Source organism: Macaca fascicularis, chromosome 2, assembly GCF_037993035.2.
Source record: "Macaca fascicularis isolate 582-1 chromosome 2, T2T-MFA8v1.1".
Taxonomy (NCBI): domain Eukaryota; kingdom Metazoa; phylum Chordata; class Mammalia; order Primates; family Cercopithecidae; genus Macaca; species Macaca fascicularis.
In genome coordinates this window covers 36559616-36583523 of record NC_088376.1, presented here as the reverse complement: position 1 = coordinate 36583523, position 23908 = coordinate 36559616, and the positions used below count along the sequence as shown (strand labels likewise).

The 23908-nt window shown below is 37.6% G+C and overlaps 1 protein-coding gene across 4 annotated transcripts in view; it reads left to right on the top strand.

The window, feature by feature from the left end:
* Window positions 1–23908, top strand: part of TOPBP1 (DNA topoisomerase II binding protein 1) — a 64428-nt gene that overhangs the window by 5507 nt on the left and 35013 nt on the right. For 2 of the 4 annotated variants that reach the window (XM_015445096.4, XM_045386973.3), the window contains exons 6-14: window positions 949–1145; window positions 3472–3651; window positions 4386–4537; window positions 7292–7455; window positions 7602–7852; window positions 12830–13188; window positions 13832–14004; window positions 17092–17303; window positions 19122–19408. In XM_015445096.4, coding sequence (XP_015300582.3) covers window positions 949–1145; window positions 3472–3651; window positions 4386–4537; window positions 7292–7455; window positions 7602–7852; window positions 12830–13188; window positions 13832–14004; window positions 17092–17303; window positions 19122–19408 — 1975 coding nt within the window. Of the gene's footprint in view, window positions 1–948; window positions 1146–3471; window positions 3652–4370; window positions 4538–7291; window positions 7456–7601; window positions 7853–12829; window positions 13189–13831; window positions 14005–17091; window positions 17304–19121; window positions 19409–23908 lie in introns of all 4 variants that reach the window. The other 2 variants (XM_005545792.5, XM_045386972.3) reach the window with 1 other exon arrangement.

Sequence of the window (23908 nt, the reverse complement as noted above, 5' to 3'; positions counted from 1 at the left end):
AGTTCTCAGCTGTAAATGTTTCTGAAATATTGAGAAAACGAGTTTGGCAATTCTGTAGCTTTTATGTTGCATTATCCTTCAACTCCATTCCCCTGTGTTAAGATAGAGAATAAATTAGTCATTTTGGCAGTTGCATTCCTTCCAAAAGATGGCATATGTAAGGTTGAATATAAACATATATAAGTCATCAGCTGAGATGTGATTATTTAATAAATGTTAACTGAGCCCATTTTACATATCTGACCCGAGCTAGGCTTTAGTTATATTTAGTAAGCAAAACAGATAGTCACTTCCCTCATGGAACTTAGAGCTTATTTCAAGGGGCGCACTTTAGTTCCCCTGCAACTAGATAAACAACCACAAGACCAAATACCACAGAATTCTATTGGCATACGAATTATATCGGCATTTTTCTGGGCTTGTTTTCAACACCATCCGGCATATCCTAAGTATGTCTCCATGTCAGCAACTCTCATTCCCAATGTGATTACTTCATCAGCACATCTGCCTTGCATGGCAACAGAATAATGATATTTTTGTTGGTATTTTGCCAGAAATCATTGCTTTTACTTATATAGAATAATGGGAAGATTAAAAAGTTCGTTTTTCTAATAGGCAACCAAATTACCTTTGGGTTTTTAAGTAGAGATTCAGACTTACAATTTTGGAAAATATACCACTGTGACCAGCAAGGGCTAGAGTTAAGGAAATGTATATTTTTCCCTTAAAATGGTTTTGAGAGACTGTATCTGAAACAATTACTTTGTGTTAGAGACATGTTATTGAACTCGGTGAGTAATTAGTGTAATTCTGTTTGGTGGTTCTCCTTTGTAAAAAAATGATTTTAAATCCTAAAAAATGAGGAAAGCAATAGTGGTATTTGTGTTGTTTTTCATTATTCTTCTGGTAAATTTAATATTTTCTTTTTTAACCATTTCATTCCCACAGAAAAATAACTAGATATACTGATATAAACATGGAAGATTTCAAGTGTCCTATTTTTCTTGGTTGCATAATCTGTGTGACTGGCTTATGTGGCTTAGACAGGAAGGAAGTTCAGCAACTCACAGTTAAGCATGGAGGTCAATACATGGGACAATTGAAAATGAATGAATGTACACACCTCATTGTGCAAGAACCAAAAGGTAAAACTGTGTTTCACAAAGGGACAAATGAAACATTTTCTCTAGTATTTAATATTTTATTTTTATTTATTTATTTACTTTGAGATAGAGTCTTGCTCTGTTGCCCAGGCTGGAGGGCAGTGGCACAATCTCAGCTCACTGCAACTTCTGCCTCCCGGGATCAAGTGATTCTCCCAACTCAGCCTCCCGAGTAGCTGGGATTACAGTCACCTGCCACCACGCCTGGATAATTTTTTATTTTTAATAGAGACGGGCCTTCACCATGTTGGCCAGACTGGCCTCTAACTGACCTCAAGCGATCTGCCCACCTTGACCTCCTAAAGTGCTGGGATTCCAGGCATGAGCCACCATGCCCAGCCACTAGTATTTAATATTTTAAAATCTTTACAGAACAGCTTTTATTTCTGACATGTCATTAATCTAGTTTGATACTGTTTTCTCTAACATCTTGCAAAGGTAGTTTGGGTCACAATCTGTAAACCGATTATATGACTTTTTTTCATATTTATTCAGGTCATTGAGTAAGTATAAAAAAACCAAAAACTTTTAGTGATGTTTTATTTAAGCTTACTTTTGTATCTTTTGATTTTTTAAAAATGTTCCTCACACAATTACCAAATAATGACAAGAAGTTTGGGTAAATAACAGGAAAACTAATAAATATAGCTAATTGGCATTTCTTTCTAATGACTAATTTAAAAAGGCTTAACTTAGTTTTAGTTTGACTGAATGAACTACAAGTTTTAACTGGAAGACACACCTTGCGGAACATGAGGCAGTAAAAAATGAAGAAGACATTACCAACAATAAAAATTCTTTAAAATTGCTGTTAGGTTGCCGGGCGCGGTGGCTCAAGCCTGTAATCCCAGCACTTTGGGAGGCCGAGACGGGCGGATCGCGAGGTCAGGAGATCGAGACTATCCTGGCTAATACGGTGAAACCCCGTCTCTACTAAAAAAATACAAAAAAACTAGCCGGGCGAGGTGGCGGGCGCCTGTAGTCCGAGCTACTGGAGGCTGAGGCAGGAGAATGGCGTGAACCCGGGAGGCGGAGCTTGCAGTGAGCTGAGATCCGGCCACTGCACTCCAGCCTGGGTGACAGAGCGAGACTCCGTCTCAAAAAAAAAAAAAAAAAAAAAAAATTGCTGTTAGGTTTGGTGTTCCATAACATTATTTTGGATGATTTTTTATCAGCACTCTTAAAATATACACAAATTGATAAAAGATGAGTTTTGTTAATGTTTTTATTATTGCCTTTTATATGTGTACCATGTTTTACTAAGCTACCTAGATTGAGAAGAAATTAAGATTAAATGGTAATTGTCCTTAAGTCAGAACTTTGGGTATGGCCAGTTGTGATAGGATCACTGTGAGTAGAGTTGATACTGCTGTTCTTTTTCTGAATCTGAAGACTGTTCATTGTTGATTCTCTCAAGAATGCCAAAAAACGTTTCATGTGACATATTGACCTCAATTCCTCTGTGATACTGCTTCAAAATACATTGTGTTAAAGATTTTTAAGGTAATAAAAAGATACATATTTTTAACGTAATTTATCTATTGGCTTATCTATCCTGGACTTTAAGTAGAAGCCTGTTGACATTGGAATAGTCTGTTCAAAGTTGGGATTTATTATATTGCACACATTTACAATTTTCACATTGTACAAGCTGGTTTAAAGAAAGTAAATGATGGAGCCTATATGCAAACCCAAGTCCAGTATTAATTCAGTTACCCCACAGTTGCTCCTGTCTTCCTGCAGTTTGTGTAAAAGATAAACACTCTCACATGGCATGTGTATTTATGCAACACATAGAAAATATAATTAGGCAGTAAGCTAAAATACTACTTTGTAATAAACTATGTAGCATACTGTTTAAGAGTAAGTACTGGTAACTTTAATTTTGTTGATAGGTTTTTAAAATAACCTGTTACAGCCAGGTGTAGTTGCTCACGCCTGTAATCCCAGCACTTTAGGAGGCCAAGGCGGGCAGATCACCTGAGGTCAGGAGTTTGAGACCTGGCCAACATGGTGAAACCCTGTCTCTACTAAAAATACAAAAAAATTAACCAGACGTGGTGACACGTGTCTGTAATCTTAGCTACTCAGGAGGCTAAGGCAGGAGAATCGCTTGAACCCAGGAGGGAGGTGGAGGTTGCAGTGAGCCAAGATCTCACCACTGCACTCCAGCCTGGGCAACACAGTGAGACCCCATCTCAAAAAAAAAAAAACCTGTTATAATTTGAATATTTCTGCAAAGATAGATTTTAATGGTTTTCATTTCTTGGTTTCTCCTGTTTTCTCTATTTCTTTCTTAACGCTACAGGTCAGAAGTATGAGTGTGCCAAGAGATGGAATGTACACTGTGTGACCACGCAGTGGTTTTTTGACAGTATCGAGAAAGGTTTTTGTCAGGATGAATCCATGTACAAGACAGAACCTAGACCAGAAGCAAAGACTATGCCCAATTCTTCAACTCCTACTGGCCAGATCAACACAATTGATAGTGAGTCTCACTGAGATTAAATATTCTGAAGACAGTCATATTTCTGTGTAATAATCAGTATGTTAATAGAATCACTGAGATAGGGAATTTCTTTTTCTTGTTTGCTATGCTTCTAGGCATAATAGTATAATAGTCAAATTGTGTGAAAAGTTAGTACTGAACTGTTCATAACTTTTTTTTAGAATGAATGAATGCTTTCTTTTATACCCTGATGTAATGCAAAAGATGATCAAAGAAATTAAGAACAATGGTAGATGGAGGCTTAAGATACAAGTATTAATCTTTTAAACATTACTGACATGCATATATTAATCTTTCCTTAATTTACGGTTTTGCTGCAGTTGTTATAGATCGTCTGTATTTGTATAAAAATTAAAACAGTTTCTATTTTGTAGGTGTTGTGTTGGCAAAATGTTTAAAATATTTTTTCAAATGTAAGCCCCTTGGACCTTAAAGTCAGCAACTTCAGATTTTTATGGGAAACAAGACACTATTAGGAAAATGTGTTAAATCTATTTTCATTTAAATAAGATAAGAGGCTTAATTAATTTCATTTTCCCTTTTTATACTTTGTCACTAAGATTTCAGTAAACACCCCTGAATCTTACTTTGGAAGTTGTTTATTGCCCTATATTTGTAAGAAAAGTTAATCCATAGACAATATATAATCACGATTATTTTATCTCCCATAAATTTATACATGTTTTCAAAATATGTAGGTCGTACTCTTTCAGATGTCAGCAATATTTCCAACATAAATGCAAGTTGCATAAGTGAATCAATATGTAATTCACTTAACAGCAAACTGGAGCCTACACTTGAAAATCTAGAAAATCTGGATGTCAGTGCATTTCAAGCACCTGAAGATTTATTAGATGGTTGTCGGGTACGTCTTTATTATATAATACATGCATTAAGTGATGATATGCATTAGCATTTCCTGGCCTGACTTTGAAGACCCTTCAGAGTTGGGCTTGCTTCTTACTACCTATGTAAACTCTCCACTCTAGCTAAGTAGATGTGCTTACTAGACCATGTCCATCCTTTGGCTGCAAGAGTCCCTCTGCCTGTGAGGTATCTTCCTCTGTTACCTTTTAAAAGTTCATTTCAGGTTTTAACTCTTCTCTGAACCCTCCTAACTACATTAATCTTTCCATCTGCTGTATTTTGAGAGCACTTAGTTTCTGAACGACTTATTGGATTTTTTATTTTTATTTTTTTGAGATAGGGTCTCACTCTGTCGCCCAGACTGGAATACAGTGGCACAATCATAGCGTCCTGTAACCTCGAACTCCTGGGCATCAGCCACCCCTTAGTCCGCAAGCAGTTAGGACTACAGGCATGTGCCACTACAACTGGCTAGTTTTTAAAATTTTTTTGTAGAGACAAGGTCTTACTATGTTGCCCAGGTTTGGACTTTTATTTATAACTATCATCTAAGTGTTTACAGTGTATTAGACACTGTACTAATCATTTTATGTATGTTAATATATATATAAAATCTCATTTAATTCCCACAGATAACTCTAAAATGGATATTATCTTGAGGGTAAGACTTAGAGAATTAAAATTCTTGTTCAGAGTCACACAGAGAGACATTAAGTGGCCAGTTATCTACTCCAAAGTCTGTATTCCTTACCATTAGAGCCAATGCTTTGTTTGGTATTTCTTGGGCTATTTAATTTTTTAGTATATGAATAATTGTCTTATGAGTTTGTTGATGGAAACATCATATGCTATACTTTTTCGGCTGTCTTAGATTGGAAAACTTAATGTATTCCTATTTGTAGAATGACTTGGCTGTGCATTAATTTTCACAGAGTAGCAAAAATTTAACCTTACCTTATTGTTAAGAAGGGAAATTGGAGCTGGGCGTGATGGCTCATGCCTGTAATCCCAGCACTTTGGGAGGCCCAAGCAGGCAGATATCTGAGGTCAGGAGTTCAAGACCAGCCTGGCCAACATGGTGAAACCCCATCTCTACTAAAAATACAAAAACATTAGCTAGGTGTTGTGGCAGGCGCCTGTAATCCCAGCTACTTGGGAGACTGAGGTAGGAGAATCGCTTGAACCCAGGAGGCGAAGGTTGCAGTGAGCCGAGATTGTGCCATTGCACTCCAGCCTGGTCAACAAGAGTGAAACTCCATCTCAAAATTTAAAAAAAAAAAAAAAGGAAATTTAGCAAATTACCTTTTTTTTTTTTTTTTTTTTTAACTTACCAACTTACTAGCTAAACAAAAGGTGGGCTTTTGTTTTTGTTTTGAGATGGAGACTTGCTCTGTCGCCTAGACTGGAGTGCAGTGGCGTGATCTCAGTTCACTGCAACATCTTCCTCTTAGGTTCAAGCAATTCTGCCTTAGCCTCCTAAGTAGTTGGGATTACAGGTGTGTGCCACCATGCCTGGCTACTTTTTCTATTTTTTTTTTTTTGTTTTTGAGACGAAGTCTCGCTCTGTCACCCAGGCTGGAGTGCGGTGGCGCGATCTCGGCTCATTGCAAGCTCCACCTCCCGGGTTCATGCCATTCTCCTGCCTCAGCCTCCCAAGTAGCTGGGACTACAGGTGCCCACCACCATGCCCGGCTAGTTTTTTGTATTTTTAGTAGAGACGGGGTTTCACCTTATTGGCCAGGCTGGTCTTGAACTTCTGACCTCAAGCGGTCTGCCGTCTTGGCCTCCCAGAGTGCTGGGATTACAGGCATGAGCCACCACACCTGGCCCAGAGGTGTTTTGTATCATCTTTTATCCTAGACTACCAATTCTAGATATAACTTTTAATTATTTCTTACATATAGAAAGTATATGATTCCAATTATTTGTTAAAATATAGTCTAGTAATGGGGGTGAATTAATTTGGGGTGTAAATACAGTTTGGGATACATCTGTTATACTTAAATTTTTTTTAAGGTCACCTTATGTAAAATAGAGGTAAAATGATTTTTATATTGATTAAATTGATTTAAATGTATACATCCTGGTAGTTAAAAATAAATTACTGCATACATGTTATCCTCAAAGCATTGTGTTCAGTTCTTTGACGTACATGTATTTTTTGTTCAGTCAACTCTGTGAATAAGGTAACATCAATTTATAGGTAAGAAAATTGGTTTAAAGAGTGTAAGTAACTTGCCTATTGTCGTTAATCATTAGCAGCTGGAAAAAAACAACACCCCCCCCCCCACCCCTCGCCCACACACGCACACACACGCACGCGCGCGCGCGCACACACACACAATTTAAGCCCAGGTGTTCTGAATTGAGACAGCTAACTACAGTTTACTTTTATAATTACTTCAAAATTTACAAGTAAGCTTCACAGTTAAAGAAGTTACCTGCATTTTAGAAATTGGTACGCACTAATATTTAGAAGATGTTGGAATCTGGCTTCTATTTTATTTATAGCCTCAAAATACTTATCAAATATCTACTGTGAAAGATAATAATGCTGTATAAGATTGTAAAGAGTGATTAAAAAATCAAAGTTACAGAACGGTTAAAAAATCAAAAGTTTCAGAATATATTCATATATCTTAAATGTACACAAGTTGTCTTATTTATACGCAGTGGATTTAGATATATATTTTTAGTTTTTTTCTATTGAGAGAAAGCATGTTATATACATTAAATATTTTCTTTCTTGCAGATATATCTTTGCGGTTTTAGTGGCAGAAAGCTAGATAAACTGAGAAGACTTATTAACAGTGGAGGTGGAGTTCGTTTTAACCAGCTTAATGAAGATGTAACTCATGTTATTGTGGGAGATTATGATGATGAATTGAAGCAGTTTTGGAATAAATCGGCCCACAGGTTTTTTCAGTTTTTAATTCAAATCAATTTCTACTACATAATTTTTCTTAAAATTGCGTATCCATGCGGTTCTGGAAACTGCATGACAAGTGGGATGATGGTCTTTATAGCTTGCACTAATACATAACTATGTGCTGTTCTTGTAGGCCTCATGTAGTGGGAGCAAAGTGGTTGCTAGAGTGTTTCAGTAAAGGTTATATGCTTTCTGAAGAACCATATATCCATGCTAATTACCAGCCAGTGGAAATTCCAGTTTCAGATCAGCCTGAAAGTAAAGCAGCTCTTTTAAAAAAGAAGAACAGCAGCTTCTCTAAGAAAGACTTTGCTCCTAGTGAAAAGCGTGAGCAAGCTGATGAAGATCTGCTCTCTCAGTATGAAAATGACAGCTCCACAGTAGGTAAGAAATGCTTCATTAGTATTTGTAGTTAGTAAGAAATATTTTAGTAGCCTAATACATACATATGTGATCTCTGCCAAGTTTTCTAGATTTTAAGTTAAATTAACCTTTTTCTTTCCTTAAAGTTTTGCTTATAACTTTTTTTCTGAGCAGGCAAGACGATAGGGTCCTGAACCCTTTAACCCTCTCTCTCTTCAGCTAACTAGCTCTATTTTGATTTGTTACATATACAGGCATTGCTTGATTTGTGTGTGAGTTTCTAATAGCATGAGCCTTTTATTAAAACCTTGGAACAAATGCCTCTTACTGGATTATTGTGGTCTTTCATGCATGAAACACTGTACTGTGGACTTACCACCTCAGTGTGTACACTATGTAGTAAGGTAAATTGCCAGTGAAGCATTATAAACGTCATTACTTCTTTTTTATTAAAAAAAGACTTTATAAAATACCTAATATAGCCAAAATATATAAATTTAAATAAATTTAATGTGTATCATAACTTAAAATCTAAAGTTAATCAGAATTTTAGTCTACTCGAATTAAACAAGAACCTTAGAAAACTCTTTTATTTTTTTGAAGCAGAATTTCGCTCTTGTTGTCCAGGCTGGAGTGCAGTGGCCGTGATCTTGGCTCACTGCAACCTCCACCTCCCGGGTTCAAATGATTCTCCTGCCTCAGCCTCCCAAGTAGCTGGGATTACAGTCATGCGCCACCACCCCTGGCTAATTTTGTATTTTTAGTATAGATGGGGTTTCTCCATGTTGACCAGGCTGGTCTTGAACTCCCGACCTCAGGTGATCTGCCCGCCTCGACCTCCCAGAGTGCTTCGTGAGCCACGAAGCCTGGCCTAGAATATGTTAATGATCACAACCAGCCCTTCTCCCTATCTCCACTGATCAACGTACTCAGCTTATGTGATTTTGTCTAGTATTTTCATTATCTTTTAAAATCTCACAATTAGGCATTATCCTTTTATATAGTCAACATTTGTTTCATTTACTAACACGTGTAACTGTTGTTTTGCTCTCCCCAGTTCTTCTTACATCCGAGACCTCTCTTCTGGAATCATTTTCTTTCTTCCTAAAATAATATCCTTTAGAGACTGGTTTAGTTTCTGTAAGACTCTTCAGCTGGGTATACAGTTCTAGACAGTTTCTTTGTTTAAGCACAGAGATATTGTTTCATTGTCATCTGTTTCCCTGACTGCTGGATAGGAGGTCACATGTCAGTCTGTCTTCCTTTACAGGCAATCTGTCTTTATCCTCTGGCTGTTTTTAAGATAGTCTTCCTTTTGGTTTTTGTGTCCTAGAGCTTTACCGTTTATTTGTCCTGCTTGAGATTCATTGTGCTTTCTGAATCTGAGAATTAGTAGGTTTTCTGCTTTTTGTTAGGTTGATAAATGTTTATTATCTCTTTGAATATTGCCTCTCCCCCATTCTCTATATTTTCTTAACTCCCATTTGCTTTGTATATGGGTCACTTAATTTTCCAGATCACAAATCGTCTCTTCAGTTATTGCCTAATCTGTTTTACCCATCTATTAAATTTTCTGTTTTAATAATTAATTTTTCAATTCCTAGAAGTTTTAGCTTTTTAAATAGTCTGTCATTTATTTTTTTACTTTTAAAAATAGAGATGAGGTGCTACTGTGTTACCCAGGCTGGTCTTGAACTCGTGGGCTCAAGCAGTCCTCCCACCTCAGCCTCCCAAAGTGCTGGAATTACGGGTGTGAGCCACCACACCCAGCCAAGTCTGTCATTTTGTATTTGTATTTTTTGTTCTTTATTTCTTAAAACACATTAAACCTATTAAAACATCTGTGAATTGTTCTGTTGGTTATTGTTTATGGTGCCTGGTTTTCTCGTGTTTTGTGATTTTTATTGTGAACTTGTACTTACTAGGACTCTAGGAATTCTAAGAAACTTGGGGTAGGGATTTGTTACCCCAGAAAAGGTTCATGTTTGGGTCTAGGTGCCTAGGAGTTTACAAACTCAGTACACCTATAAGTTGGTGTATTGGCTGGAGGTTTCTTAGACCATCCAGCTAGTATGAATTTATTCCCAAACCTACTTTGAGGACCAGCCTCTGATGAACAAATTCTCAAGAGATATTTTTTCCGCTTGACCCAAAGCCAGTGTTCTTGACTTTTTCCTTTGCAGGGCAGATTTGTTGTTGGTTGCTTGGTTGGTTGGTTGGTTGGTTTTGGTCTGTTTACTAAAGGTATGTCTCTTCATGGGTTCTGGGTTTGTTCTCTCAGGCGATACTCTGCTTTACCTCTAATTTTTATGAATCCAAAGGACTGGCTCCTGTCTCTTGTGTGATACCTTTACATTCCAAGGGTCTGGGTTACTGCACAAATATTTAATAGATTTTGACTAACCATTAGCTTTAGTAACTACTTAATGTTCTAGATTTAGTAACCACTTTAGTGGTCTGGATTTTAATATTTTATCCTATATTTTGAAGTGTTTTTAGTGAGAGGGTTTCAAAGATCCTAGCCCACCATATTTCTTGAGAGGGAATTCCTAGCATTCCTTTTTTATTTACACTGGTCTGTACTACAAAATTGACTTTTCTCGAACCATTTACTTATGCTTTAGTATTGTATCACATCAGGAGATCATCCAAATTTTCCAGGATGCTCTGGTATAAAGAAGCCACAAATTAACTGAAAGCAATTTTTTTTTTTTTTTGGAGACAGGGTCTCACTCCATCACTGAAGATGGAGTATAGTGTTACAATCTCGGCTCACTGCAACCTCCTCCTCCCGGGTTCAAGCAATTCTTTTCCCTCAGCCTCCTTAGTAGTTGGGAGTACAGGTGTGCACCACCATGCCCAGCTAATTTTTGTATTTTTAGTAGAGATAGGGTTTCACCATGTTGGCCAGGCTGGTCTCAAACTCCTGGCCTCATGTAATCCTCCTGTCTTAGCCTCCCAGAGTGTTGGGATTACAGGCGTGAGCCACCACACCCAGCTAGCGATTTTATATACTATCCTTCAGACAAGGGTACTTGGTGTAGGGCAGGTGATTAGTTTCTTAAACCTTCCTTTCTAAGGCTGCTAGTGGTTTACTGACTTTGTAAGGATTAAGTGATAGTAAATCTCAGTGGATCACCAAGCATCTGAGAAAATCTATAGTAAAATATTTTATAATTAATTCTTAGAATTGCTTTTGATTTAAGGGAGTTTTTTTTTTTTTTTTTTTTTTTTTTTGAGATGGAGTCTCGCTGTGTCACCAGGCTGGAGTGCAGTGGCATGGTCGTGGCTCACTGCAACCTCCACCTCCTGGATTTAAGCGATTCTCCTGCCTCAGCCTCCCAAGTAGCTGGGATTACAAGCACACGCCACCATGCTCAGCTGATTTTTGTATTTTTAGTAGAGATGGGGTTTCACCATGTTTGCCAGGCTGGTCTCAAACTCCTGACCTTGTGATCCTTCTGCCTCGGCCTCCTGAAGTGCTCGGATTACAGGCCTGAGCCACCGCGCCCGGCCCTAGGGGAGCTTTTTGAATAATAGGTTTGTTACGTAGTATCTCTTAGGCTTTTGGATGCGATCTGTTTGAAAAGAGATCCTACTGCTAAAATAAATGGAAAGAACTGCTGTAAAACATGTTAGTTTGTTATGAGTCTCTTAACTTCAGAGTTTTACTGATGGTTTATTAAGAACTTAGTATTTCTACTTTGTTTTTATAGTAGTAGTCTAAAATTCTACGGAATTTCTTCCTCCTTCCCATCTTACCAACAACATGTAGACATCGAACAAAGTTTTTTTTTCCCCTAGATGTGACTGCAAAATAATTGTACTTGCAAAAAATAAAAAGGGTTTCACTTATAAAACAAACTGTTTGCATTTTAACAAAACCGTTAAAAGAACTTTCCGGAATGTTTTATAGTATTGCGTCACCTTTAATTCCATCTAAGCATATTCATTCTCATGAGTATATCTATAAATTGTAAGTATACTATTGTCTTTTATTCCTTGTATTATGAAACCAAGGGTCAAAGAGGCTATAAAACTAGAACCCATCTCTCCTGACTTACTGATCAGTAAACTCTGTAGACAAAACTATGCTTCCTCAGTGTGAATAAGAAGAATTTTAATACTTATGTTTAGTAGGAGTCATAAGTTCCTAATATATATTGCAATGTACTTAATTTACAAGTTCCTAATATATATTACAATTTACTTAAAAATGAAAATGCTAGTGTCTCTTGGAGATGAGGATAGAAGTACGAAGATGGCACTATAACCTGGTGTTATGAACTCTGGAGTCAGACAGACTTTGGTTCGTATCTCATTTCTGCCACTTAACTGTGTGACCTTAGGCAAGTTACATAACCTTTTCAAGCCTGAGACTCCTTTTGGACAGAAGGGATGTGCTGATAGTATCAGCCTCACAGTTAGCATTATGTGAGCATTACATGCATGTAAAGCAGTTAGTCACAGTGCTTATATAAATGATAGAGTGATTCTTGAATAGCTTCCAGCCTTGTTGGAATCACGTGGCAGGGTAAACTTTTTCTCTAAAGGAGTAGACAATAAATATTTTAGGATTTGCCAGCCACTTCCTTATAGTCATTTCCATATTAACATGTTCCATGTTAAGGGCTTGACAGTTACACCATTTAGACTTGTTGATTTTTTTCTTAATGGTATTTTGTTAGTTTTGTGGTGAATCATCTAAACCAGTTTCGGAACTAAGACAGTCCTGTAGGAGCTATATAATTTTAAACGAATTCAAGTGTCTATTATACTAGGCATACCTAGGACTAACATGATTGCTCTTGTCCTTCCTAATGGACTCTTGGTAACCCCGAAGACGGAGTGAATCCATATCCCTTTATTATACACGTAAGCTTTAGTTTTATAAGTATGGTCAAAATTCTCAGATTCCATGTTACATTAAAATCCTTGCTAGAAATGAACTTTATAGGGTAAATTGTTGGTTAGAAAACATGTACTTTTCTCTTTCAGTGGAGGCTAAGACGTCTGAAGCCGAGAAGTCTGAAGTTAGGCCCTTTAATAATTCTACCCGTGCTGAGCCCTTGAATGATTCTACTCACGTTTCTTTGCAAGAAGAAAACCAGTCTTCTGTCAGTCATTGCGTCCCTGATGTTTCTACAATTACTGAAGAAGGCTTATTTAGCCAAAAGAGTTTCCTTGTTTTGGGTTTTAGTAATGAAAATGAATCTAACATTGCAAGCATCATCAAAGAAAATGCTGGGAAAATCATGTCCCTTCTGAGCAGAACTGTTGCCGATTATGCTGTGGTTCCTCTGCTGGGGTGTGAAGTAGAAGCCACTGTGGGAGAAGTTGTTACAAACACGTGGCTGGTAAGACAACACTGTAGTGGTTGCAATAAAGTATTGAAGATTATCTGAGTGCCAAGAAGGTTAATGTTTGTTTCTTAGGCAGTTCAGTTACAGTAAATCGGTGTTTGGATTTGAACACTCTTGATTTTACTTTTAGCAAGGGAAATTCTAAAGTTAAATGTGCAAGTTTCTTGGGCCTAATCCTAATACGGTAGAGGTTACTCTTTCCCAGAGGCCACAGCAGCAACATTCCTTCTTAGGAGGTCACTATAGGGTCATCTCATACTGTTTGTCCTGTTTTCTTACAACCGAAGCATCACGGGTAATTTCACTGTTGATTTTTTTTTTTTAACGTTCCAAGAATTATGAGAAAAATAGTGTAATACATTGGAAGGAATGAAATGTAAAGCAACATTCAATAACTCCAATGATAGATCTTACTGATTGTAATAGCCTAATGTAATCAGTCGATGTATGCATATGTGTGTATGTATATGTATATTTTAACGTTATGATATGAAATGTATTGAGAATGAGCATACACAGGTTTGTATTAAAGTAAAACTTCTTATCAAAACTGAATTATTGCTCATGTGCCTGAATGAGTGTTAACCACTGGCTGCTTATTTCAGGTTGGCTTTACTGTTTCTCTTGTTTTTAAAAGGTTACTTGCATAGACTTTCAGACTTTGTTTGATCCAAAGTCGAATCCTCTCTTCACACCAGTCCCAGTAATGACAGGAATGACTCCTTTAGAGGATTGTGTTATTTCATTTAGCCAGTGTGCTGGAGCAGAAAAAGAGTCTTTAACATTCCTAGCAAACCTCCTTGGAGCAAGGTATGTGATCTTTTTAATGCACCTGTTGTGTTGGTGTATCTTTTTATTTATTTTGACTTCTTGGAGAGCATTCAAATTAGAATTTGGTTGGGTGTCTTTATTATATTTATGAATGTTATATAGTTCCTTCTCCCCTCCCACTGCTTCACTTGACTAGCCTTAAAAAAAAAAGTACCTCCATTGTCCAAAGATGAAGACTTAGGTATCATAAGAGATAATAACTGCAGTGGATCCAAATACATGAAATAGTGTTTAAGTCGTGACTTCATAATGACACCAAATAAACTAAGGTAATTGATGATCTTTGAAAGATGCTAGGGGACCAGTCTATTACTTTGAAAGCTGACAAAAGGAAAGGATCAAGTAATTTAACCTGCATTTCCTGTGCAGTTTGCATCAGGGTAACATGATAGTGGATATGGCAAAGTTTCCATTTTTAAAGATGTTTCAACAAACAAACAAACAAAGAATGATAAGATTGTAACCCCTAATGAATGAAAGAATCTAGGCATTGAACATCAATAGTTAATCACACAATAAAGGGACAAGATATGATGTGCCTTCTTATGAAGAATACACCACCACTTTGAAGTAGTCTTGCCAAAATAATCAAACCTCAATCTGATGATGCTTCTAGATCCAATTCCCAATTTATAGGAAATGCAAACAGCAGAATAACACGTTAAACTACACCACAATGATATAATCAGCAAGACCCAGACTTTGGTACAACTCTATGGCATAAATGATCCAGTGTCTTCAACGAATGTATATTAAGGGCATGGAAAAGAAGGTAGGAACCTATAAGCTAAAAGACATGAAAAAGCAAAAGCCTAAATATAGTCTTTAAAGATGCCATTATTTGATTATAGAAAAGTAAAGAAGTGATTACTGTAAGTGTCCAAATAGACTGAGCACAGTGGCTCATACCTGTAATCCCAGCACTTTGGGAGGCCAAAAGATTGCTTGAGCTCAGGAGTTTAAGACCAGCCTGGACAACATAGTGAGACCTCATCTCTATTTAAAAAATAATTTTAAAAAAATGAGCCAGGCATGGTGGCATGTGCTTATGGTCCCAACTACTCGGGAGGCTAAGGCAGGAGGATTGCTTGAGCCCAGGAGACCAGGGCTGCAGTGAGCTATGATCACACAACTATACTTCAGCCAGGGCAACAAAATGAAACCCCGTCTCCAAAAAAAAAAAGCCCAAATAGTGGCTACTATTAAGAAGGGAGGCAACGGAGGTTGTATGGCATGTTGGAGAGGTTCTGGGGTGGTTAGCGAGATTCTGTCTTCTGACATGGGTGGTGGACTTAAGGGTTTCACCTTATAATAATTCATTGAGCTGTATATTTCCTTTTTTGCTGTTTTCTGTTTGAATTATATGAAACAAAAAAATTCTTTTAAAACCGAAATTGTGGAAGATAATAACATACATGACAACAGACTCCACTGGATGCAACTAAAGCTGCATTCAGCAGGAAAGTCATGCAAATTCTGAAATAGAATAATTGGGACTAGCCCTAACAGTTATTAAAATACATTTTGTGGCCAGGTGTGGTGGCTCATGCCTGTAATCCTAGCACTTTGAGAGGCTGTGGCAGGAGGCCAAGTTCAAGACCAGCCTGGGCAATATACTAAGACTCTGTCTTTAAAAAAAATTTTTAAAATGAGCCAGGCAGTGTAGCATAAATCTGTAGTCTCAGTTATTTGGGAGGCTGAGGTGGGAGTATTGTTTGAGCTTGGGAGGTCAAGACTGCAGTGAGTCACAATGGCGCCACTGTACTCTAGCCTGGAGGACAGAGCAAGACCCTGTCTCAGAAAACAAACAAACATATATTTTGTGAAACTTCACTAAATAACAGTGTAGTTGCGTGTAGCAGAAAGTTTAATTCAGGGACAGCAAGAGTGGCAGGAGACTCAAATACACAAAGGAATTTACGATAAAAGTGACATTTCAAATTATTAAGGAAGACATGGCTTATTCAATAAATAGGATTCATTAAAGCTGGAGCAATATCTCATATCTAAATAAGTACTGAATGGATTAGTGGGTTAAATATAAAAAATGAAGTTATAAAAGTACTAGGATAAACACATAACATAGAAAAAAAGTGTCAGGAAACATGGGAAATTAAAAAATCTGAAAAGTTGGGAACTGGAACGTAAAACCCAGAAGTCATAAAAGAAATCATGGAATTCGGTTCACTCCCAAGTCATAGACTTCTTTTTCTGCCCTGTATTCTCTGTGTGTAATATCCTGTGATCTTGAGGCATTTAATTTCTCTCTATTTTTTCCCATATCGATACTTAAATATTGAGAGGATCAAATGAGATAATATGTAGAAATGCTTTGGAAAGTTGTAGTAGGTTAAAAAATAATAATAATGTGTTATTTATACACTTTGCTCCTGTCACTTCTTCCTTGCCTTCTTTTGGGGGGAAAGGACAAAGTGTGGGGGTGATAACTAATTTAGGAGGTAATTTTGGCTGTGTGAGGTGGTTCACGCCTGTAATCCCAACTTTAGGAGGCTGAAGCAGGAGGATCACTTGAGCTCAGGAGTTTGAGACCAGGCTAGGCAACATGGTGAAACCCCATCTCTACAAAAAATACAAAAATTAGCCAGATGTGGTGGTTAGGAACTACACCTGTAGTCCTAGCTACTGGGGAGGCTGAGGTGGGAGGATAGCTTGAGCCTGGGAAGTGGAGGTTGCAGTGAGCTGTGATTGTGCCACTGCACTCCAGTCTGGACAACATACCAAGACAAGACCCTGTCTCAAAAGGAAGTAATTTTGCTGTCGGTTCTTTGTATGTCTAATTATGCATAATTGTCTAATTGTCTGAAAACATAATACGTCTAATTATGTTTTTATAAAAAATTTGTTACAGCAATACATTTTTACCCTAGAGTAAGCATTTGTAAGGGGATTAGCTTAATTTCAGATAGAATAAACCAACTTTTAATCAGTATTTTTTTTATACTTACATGATCTCTAATCACACTGTTGTGTTGGAAATGTTGTTCTTAAGTGTTGCGGGTGAATTGTATATGTGACCATTTCCACTTCTTTAAATATAAATTTCAGTGTTCAAGAATACTTTGTTCGCAAATCCAATGCAAAGAAAGGCATGTTTGCCAGTACTCATCTTATATTGAAGGAACCTGGTGGCTCTAAATATGAAGCTGCAAAGAAGTGGAATTTACCTGCAGTTACTATAGCTTGGCTGTTGGAGACTGCTAGAACGGGAAAGAGAGCAGACGAAAGCCATTTTCTGATTGAAAATTCGTCTGAAGAAGGTTAATACTTTTATTCTGTTATTTTATATATATTTACAACTGGATGGTTTCTGGGATATAAACGTGCCAATGCTTGTGTTTAGAAAAGGTCATTGATTTTCGCTTTTCACATTGGGTGCAGTGAGGGTCTCAGTGTTTGAAGTCTAAAGATGTAAGCCTGGCTCCTATTTATTGTTGATTCCTTCGATGGCTCACAGTAACATACCATGTAATTAATGTGCTCTCTCTCCTCTTATCTTTGGGCTTCTGCATGTTTCCTGTAGACCACCTCACAGTTGCCAGCTCTTCCTTCTTATCTTTCAGTTCTCAGCTAAGATACCACTTTCACTGGGAAGCCTTTCTTTTTTTTTTCTTTTTTTTTTTTAATTATTATTATACTTTAAGTTCTAGGGTGCTTTTGCACAACATGCGGGTTTGTTACATATATACATGTGCCATGGTGGTTTGCTGCACCCATTAATTCGTCATTTACATTAGGTATTTCTCCTAATGCTATCTCTCCCCCACCCCCGTACCCCACAACAGGCCCCGGTGTGTGACGTTCCCCGCCCTGTGTCCAAGTGTTCTCATTGTTCAATTCCCACCTATGAGTGTGAACACGCGGTGTTTGATTTTCTGTCTTGTGATAGTTTGCTCAGAATGATGGTTTCCAGCTTCATCCATGTCCCTACAAAGGACATGAATTCGTCCTTTTATATGGCTGCATAGTATTCCATGGTGTATATGTGCCACATTTTCTTAATCCAAATCCAATCTATCATTGATGGACATTTGGGTTGGTTCCAAGTCTTTGCTATTGTGAATAGTGCCACAATAAACATACGTGTACATGTGTCTTTATAGTAGCATGATTTATAATCCTTTGGTTATATACCCAGTAATGGGATCACTGAGTCAAATGGTATTTCTAGTTCTAGATCCTTGAGGAATCGCCACACTGTCTTGGGAAGCCTTTCTTGACTCACTAAGTATGGCCTTTTGTCTTGGTGTAATGTTTTGTTTCACCATGACACTCTGTATCATCCCTTTTATCTCTTACCTCGGTGTTATAATGGTGGTTTATTTTGTGTCTCCCTGCTAAATTATAAGTTCCAGAAAGGCAGTGAACATGCATGTCTTGTGAATTCTGTATTTCCCGTGTCTAACACTAGGCCTGGCATGGAGTAGCTATCTAATAAGTTTTTTTGTTAAATGTTGAAAACAGGTGGAAGGCAGAGGTGGAAGAATACAGTACCCTCTCTTGTAAGATAATAGCATTCCTGGGCAAACTTCAGGGGCATATCAGCAGCTTGGGAACACCTCTCAGAGTCATTACTTATTTTGCCAGACAGACTGGTAATTTTATGACTGAGGCTAAGTGATGTTTAGGTCGTATTAAAATTTGATTAAGGGCTTTCCAAAACTTTACTGTAGTTAACTCTGAGTAATTCAGATTTTCTTTGTAGCCTGTCATTGACTAGAAAGACATTCACTGATACAATTTTTGGCAAATAGGCTTATTGAGACATAGCAAGATGAAACAGGAAATCTATTTTTAGTTTTTCAGTTAATGTGCTTGTCTAACTCAACATATATTTAATGCATAATCTGGTTTGTTTCTTGGAAAGTGGGTATATAATTTTGTCATTTAAAGTGTACTAAGAATTGACATGAAAACTAACAGTTAGATTGGGATGACAAGGTAGATGGATCACTTGAGCCCAAGAGTTATGCAAGAAAGAAAGGAAATAAAACAGATGTAAAACATTACTTCTTGTGTACTGGAAAAAAGTGGGCATTAGTGGCTCATATTTGTTTCTTTTCATTTTAAATCTCTAGAACGAAGTTTGGAAACAGAAATAACAAATGGAATCAATCTAAATTCAGATACTGCAGAGCATCCTGGCACACGCCTGCAAACTCACAGAAAAACCGTCATTACACCTTTAGATATGAATCGCTTTCAGAGTAAAGCTTTCCGTGCTGTGGTCTCACAACATGCCAGACAGGTTTCAGCCTCCCCAGCAGTAGGACAACCACTTCAGAAGGAGCCCTCACTACACCTGGATACACCATCAAAATTCCTGTCCAAGGACAAACTCTTCAAGCCTTCCTTTGATGTGAAGGTAAGCTTTATAGGCAATGGTCCCAGAGTTAACAGTTTTACCGTTTATAAAGTTAAAGCACCAAATTCAGCATCACCTCTAAAGTGTAGTAGTAAATTTTCCAGAGACATTGGCAAGTAGATTTTTGTTATTGCGTTTGAATGTTTTGAGTCCCAAAATACATTTAGGGTTAAGGTAAGAGCTATAGATAAATATGGTATGAAATTAGGACATCTGGGTTCAAGTACTAGATCAATCTTGAACTGTATGACTAGGCCGATCATTTAACATACCTGAGCTTCAGTTTGTTTCTTCATACAAAGAAGATAATATTTGCTCTGAAAATTCATAGATTATAAACATCAAATGATGAAATCACTTTATAAACTATAAAATGTAAACACACTGCTACTTTATATGTTGGTTCTCAGAGTACAGCCACGATTTGCCTTCTGAAAATGTGTGTGTATCACCTTACTTGAATTGTTTCCTGTAAAGACATGAGTTAAGTCTGTGTTTTAGTTTGATCTCCTGAGCAGTATAGTATGGCTCCCTTTCTGAAAAATTTGTTTGCAAATCAGGGGCTAATAAAATCTTCCATATGATTTTCTTTTATTTTCCAAAGCTGATTTTCATCACTATTTCTTTAGTAGCTTTTGACGTCTTAAGTGGCTGTTCAAACCGTTGTCTATGATTTCTTTATCTACAAACCTTTGCAGAATTATTTTACTCATTTGTCTGTTGATATTTTTGCTTGTAGGGTATTTAGAAGCAATATTTTAATAATTTTTATTAGTGTGTTTTGGAGCAGACTTACTAAAAAGTTTACAGATTATTCATATTCAGAAAATAAATATTAACTGATATCCAGGACAATTTTCCCCAAGCTAATTTATGTCTTTATTTTTGGTGAGAATTCCAGTGACCCACATGAAAAAAAAAGTCTTTACTATTAAACTCAAAATTCTAAGTTTTCACATGAAATCTCTTCTGAGGTAACATTTTGTACTGTGATTAATACTCAGGTCCATATCCTTTAAGAAATAAAGGAAAATCAGTCTTGGGAACTGTGAGGTGTAGGATCAAGTCTCTTCTTTGTCCCCTACTGCCTTTTAAAAGCAAGTCAACCTCTTTCGGCTTCATTATTCTCATCTGTAAAATCCAGATGATCTCTGAAGTCTCATAACTCACAGACTCTCCGAAGAGCAAATGTAATAATATTAGTAGGCAAGAAAACAGTAGAAATATTTTCAGTCATCGAGACCATTCTTATGTAGATACTTTGCAATAAAAGTTTTGCAGTGGAAAGCTGATAGTTCTGAATAGCGTGAGTACAAAAAACACATTTAAAGATTTTATTGTTTAGAGTCATAATATTGAGCAGTGTTTTTTCTCCTTTTTCTTTCTTTTTTGATGGCACATAAATAATGCTTCATCTTATAATCAGTGGTTCTTCAAACTGATATAATATGGTATATTGAATTATTTACTCAAAACATGAAAGGGCCTATGGAATAATCACAAAATTGACCATCTCTTAGGCCTCACCTTCCCTCCCCACCAAAAAATTCACCTCTTATTTAAAGTTAATTTTTAATTAATATACATCAGAGCAGTCCAGTAAGTATACTGCTAATGAATTATCAGGGTTAATCATTGGGAAGCCACTATACACGTTCAGATAGAGACCATGGTCAGCACTGTAAACACTTCCTTGTGGCTCCATCACTGCTTCCTCCCTAAAGTATACTCCTGACTTCTAACCCTATTGTTTTGTTATGCTTGCTTTTGACTTTTAAATATATGGTATCAGAGTATGTATTTTTTTGAGTCTGCTTTTTTAAAATTGTTCTTTAACCCTTATTTAGATGTGTCTGTTTTGCTACATGCAAATATAGTTCATTTATTTATTCCTTTGTATGGATATACCGAATTTACATTTCCAGTGTACTGTTGATGGGCATTTAGTTGGTTACTGGTTTTTTGCCCTTACAAAATAATTTCACTGTGAGCATTCTTGTGCGTGTCTCTTGGAGTCTATGTGTGTGTATTACTATGTGGTATATACCTAGAAGTGAAATTGTTGGGTTCTATTTCAGCTTCAGTAGAGAACGACAAATTTTTTGCCAAAGTGATTATACGAATTTATGCTTCCACCAGTAGTGTGTTGAGTGTACCCAATGTTCCTCATCTTTGCTGATACTTGCTATTATAAGCTGTTTTATTTCATTTTGTACTTCAAAATAATTTCTAACTTACAAAAAGTTGCAAAATAAAAATGGTACAAGGGGCTGGGTATGGTGGCTCACATCTGTAATCCCAGCACTTTGGGAGGCTGAGGTGGGAGCATCACTTGAGACCAGGAGTTCTGGACGAGCCTGGGCAAAATAGCAAGACCCCCATCTCTAACAATTTTTTTTTTTTTTTTTTTGAGACTGAGTCTGGCTCTGTCGCCCAGGCTGGAGTGCAGTGGCCGGATCTCAGCTCACTGCAAGCTCCGCCTCCCGGGTTTACGCCATTCTCCTGCCTCAGCCTCCTGAGTAGCTGGGACTACAGGCGCCCGCCACCTCGCCTGGCTAGTTTTTTTTTGTATTTTTTAGTAGAGACGGGGTTTCACCGTGTTAGCCAGGATGGTCTCGATCTCCTGACCTAGTGATCCGCCCGTCTCAGCCTCCCAAAGTGCTGGGATTACAGGCTTGAGCCACCATGCCCGGACAATTTTTTTTTTTTAATTAGCTGGGCTTGGTGGAGTGCACCTGTAGTCCTAGGTACTCAGGAGGCTGAGGTGGCAAGATGGCTTGAGCCCAGGAGTTTGAGGCTGTAGTGAGCTATCCTACCACTGTACTCCAGCCTGAATGACAGAGCAAGACCCTGTCTCAAAAAGAAATAAGTACAAGGATGGCTGGACATAGTGGCTCATGCCTGTTATCCCAGCACATTATGAGGCTGATCAGGGGTAGATCACTTGAGGCAGGAGTTGGACACCAGCCTGGGCAACATGGTGAGACCCCACATCTACAAAAAGTTGGAAAAATTAGCTGGGCATGATGATGCATACCTCTTCCTACTTAAATGGTATTCTTTATTATTTGTCAGTTTTCAATTATGTTTTTGGCTCCCACTAATTGCCTGTATAGAAGATTTTATTCTGTTTCCCCCTTTTCTCTCTTCTGTTTTTCATTGCATATTTTTTTACTTTGTCAGGAGGAAAAATATATTTTTTCAACCCACAGACCCCACCCTTGTTTTGGTCTTAACTCTATAATCAAATATATGAAATAGTACTCTTCTTTTTGAAGCTTTCCTGTCAGCTTTGGTATGATGAAGTTCATTTTCTAGTAGGTTCCTCAGGAATCTGTGTGTACACTTGTGTACAGTATTCCTTGAGTTATGCATGTTCATAACTTTTACTATGGCCTTGTTTCTACTACAGATTGTTTGGATGTACTATTCTTAGTTTGCTGGTTTTTTTCTTGAGTTTCCTGAAAACGCTCTTCCACTACTGCCTTGCTTTGTGTGTGTTGTTTTTGAAAAAAATCTGATGCCAATCTAATTAAATTATCTTGTCTTTGTAAGTTATTTCATCTTTTTGCCTGGAGGTCATGTGGATTTTTCTTTTATCTTTTTTTTTTTTTTTTTTTTTTTTTTAAGACACAGTCTCGCTCTGTCACCCAGGCTGGAGTGCAGTGGCACGATCTCGGCTCGCTGCAACCTCTGCTTCCCGGGTTCAAGCGATTCTCCTGCCTCAGCCTCCCGAGTAGCTGGGATTACAGGCATGCGCCACCATGCCTGGTGAGTTTTTGTATTTTTAGTAGAGACGGGGTTTTGCCATGTTGGCCAGACTGACCTTGAACTCCTGATGTCAAGTGATCTGTCCACCTTGGCCTCCCAGAGTGCTGGGATCACAGGCATAAGCCACAACGCCTGGCCTTTCCTTTTATCTTTGAACTCAAATAGTTTTACGAGGATGTCTAGATGTCAAGAATTCTCAATCATTTGAAATCAGTTTTCTACAATACATGGTAGGTTTTAAAATTTGATTCTTTTCAAATTTTTGGTCTGAGAGATGAGAAAAATGGAGTTGCCAATCAACTGAGTTGAACAGAACAGGTTGGGATTGGAGCCTAAAGATGAAGAGTTCACATGTTAGACACATTAAGTTGGAGATGCCTGTTAGATATCCAAGTAGTTGTTAAATAGGCAGTTGCAAATAAAGCTGGAAGTTTGAGGAATGGTTTGGGCTGGAGATAAAAATTTGGGGTTCTGAGTTTGTAGGTAATATGTAAAGCCATGTGAGGACAGATGCCAAGAGAACAGGAGAAGGCGAAGAAAGGAAAGAGGGTTTTTTTGGTTTTGTTTTGTTTTGTTTAAGACAAGGTCTCGCTGTGTCATCCAGGCTGGAGTGTAGTGGCATGATTATAGCCCATTACAGCGTTGGCCTCTGGACTCAAGCAATACTTCTACCTCTGCCTCCAAAGCAACTAGGACTTCAGGTGCATGTCACTATACCTGGCTAATTTT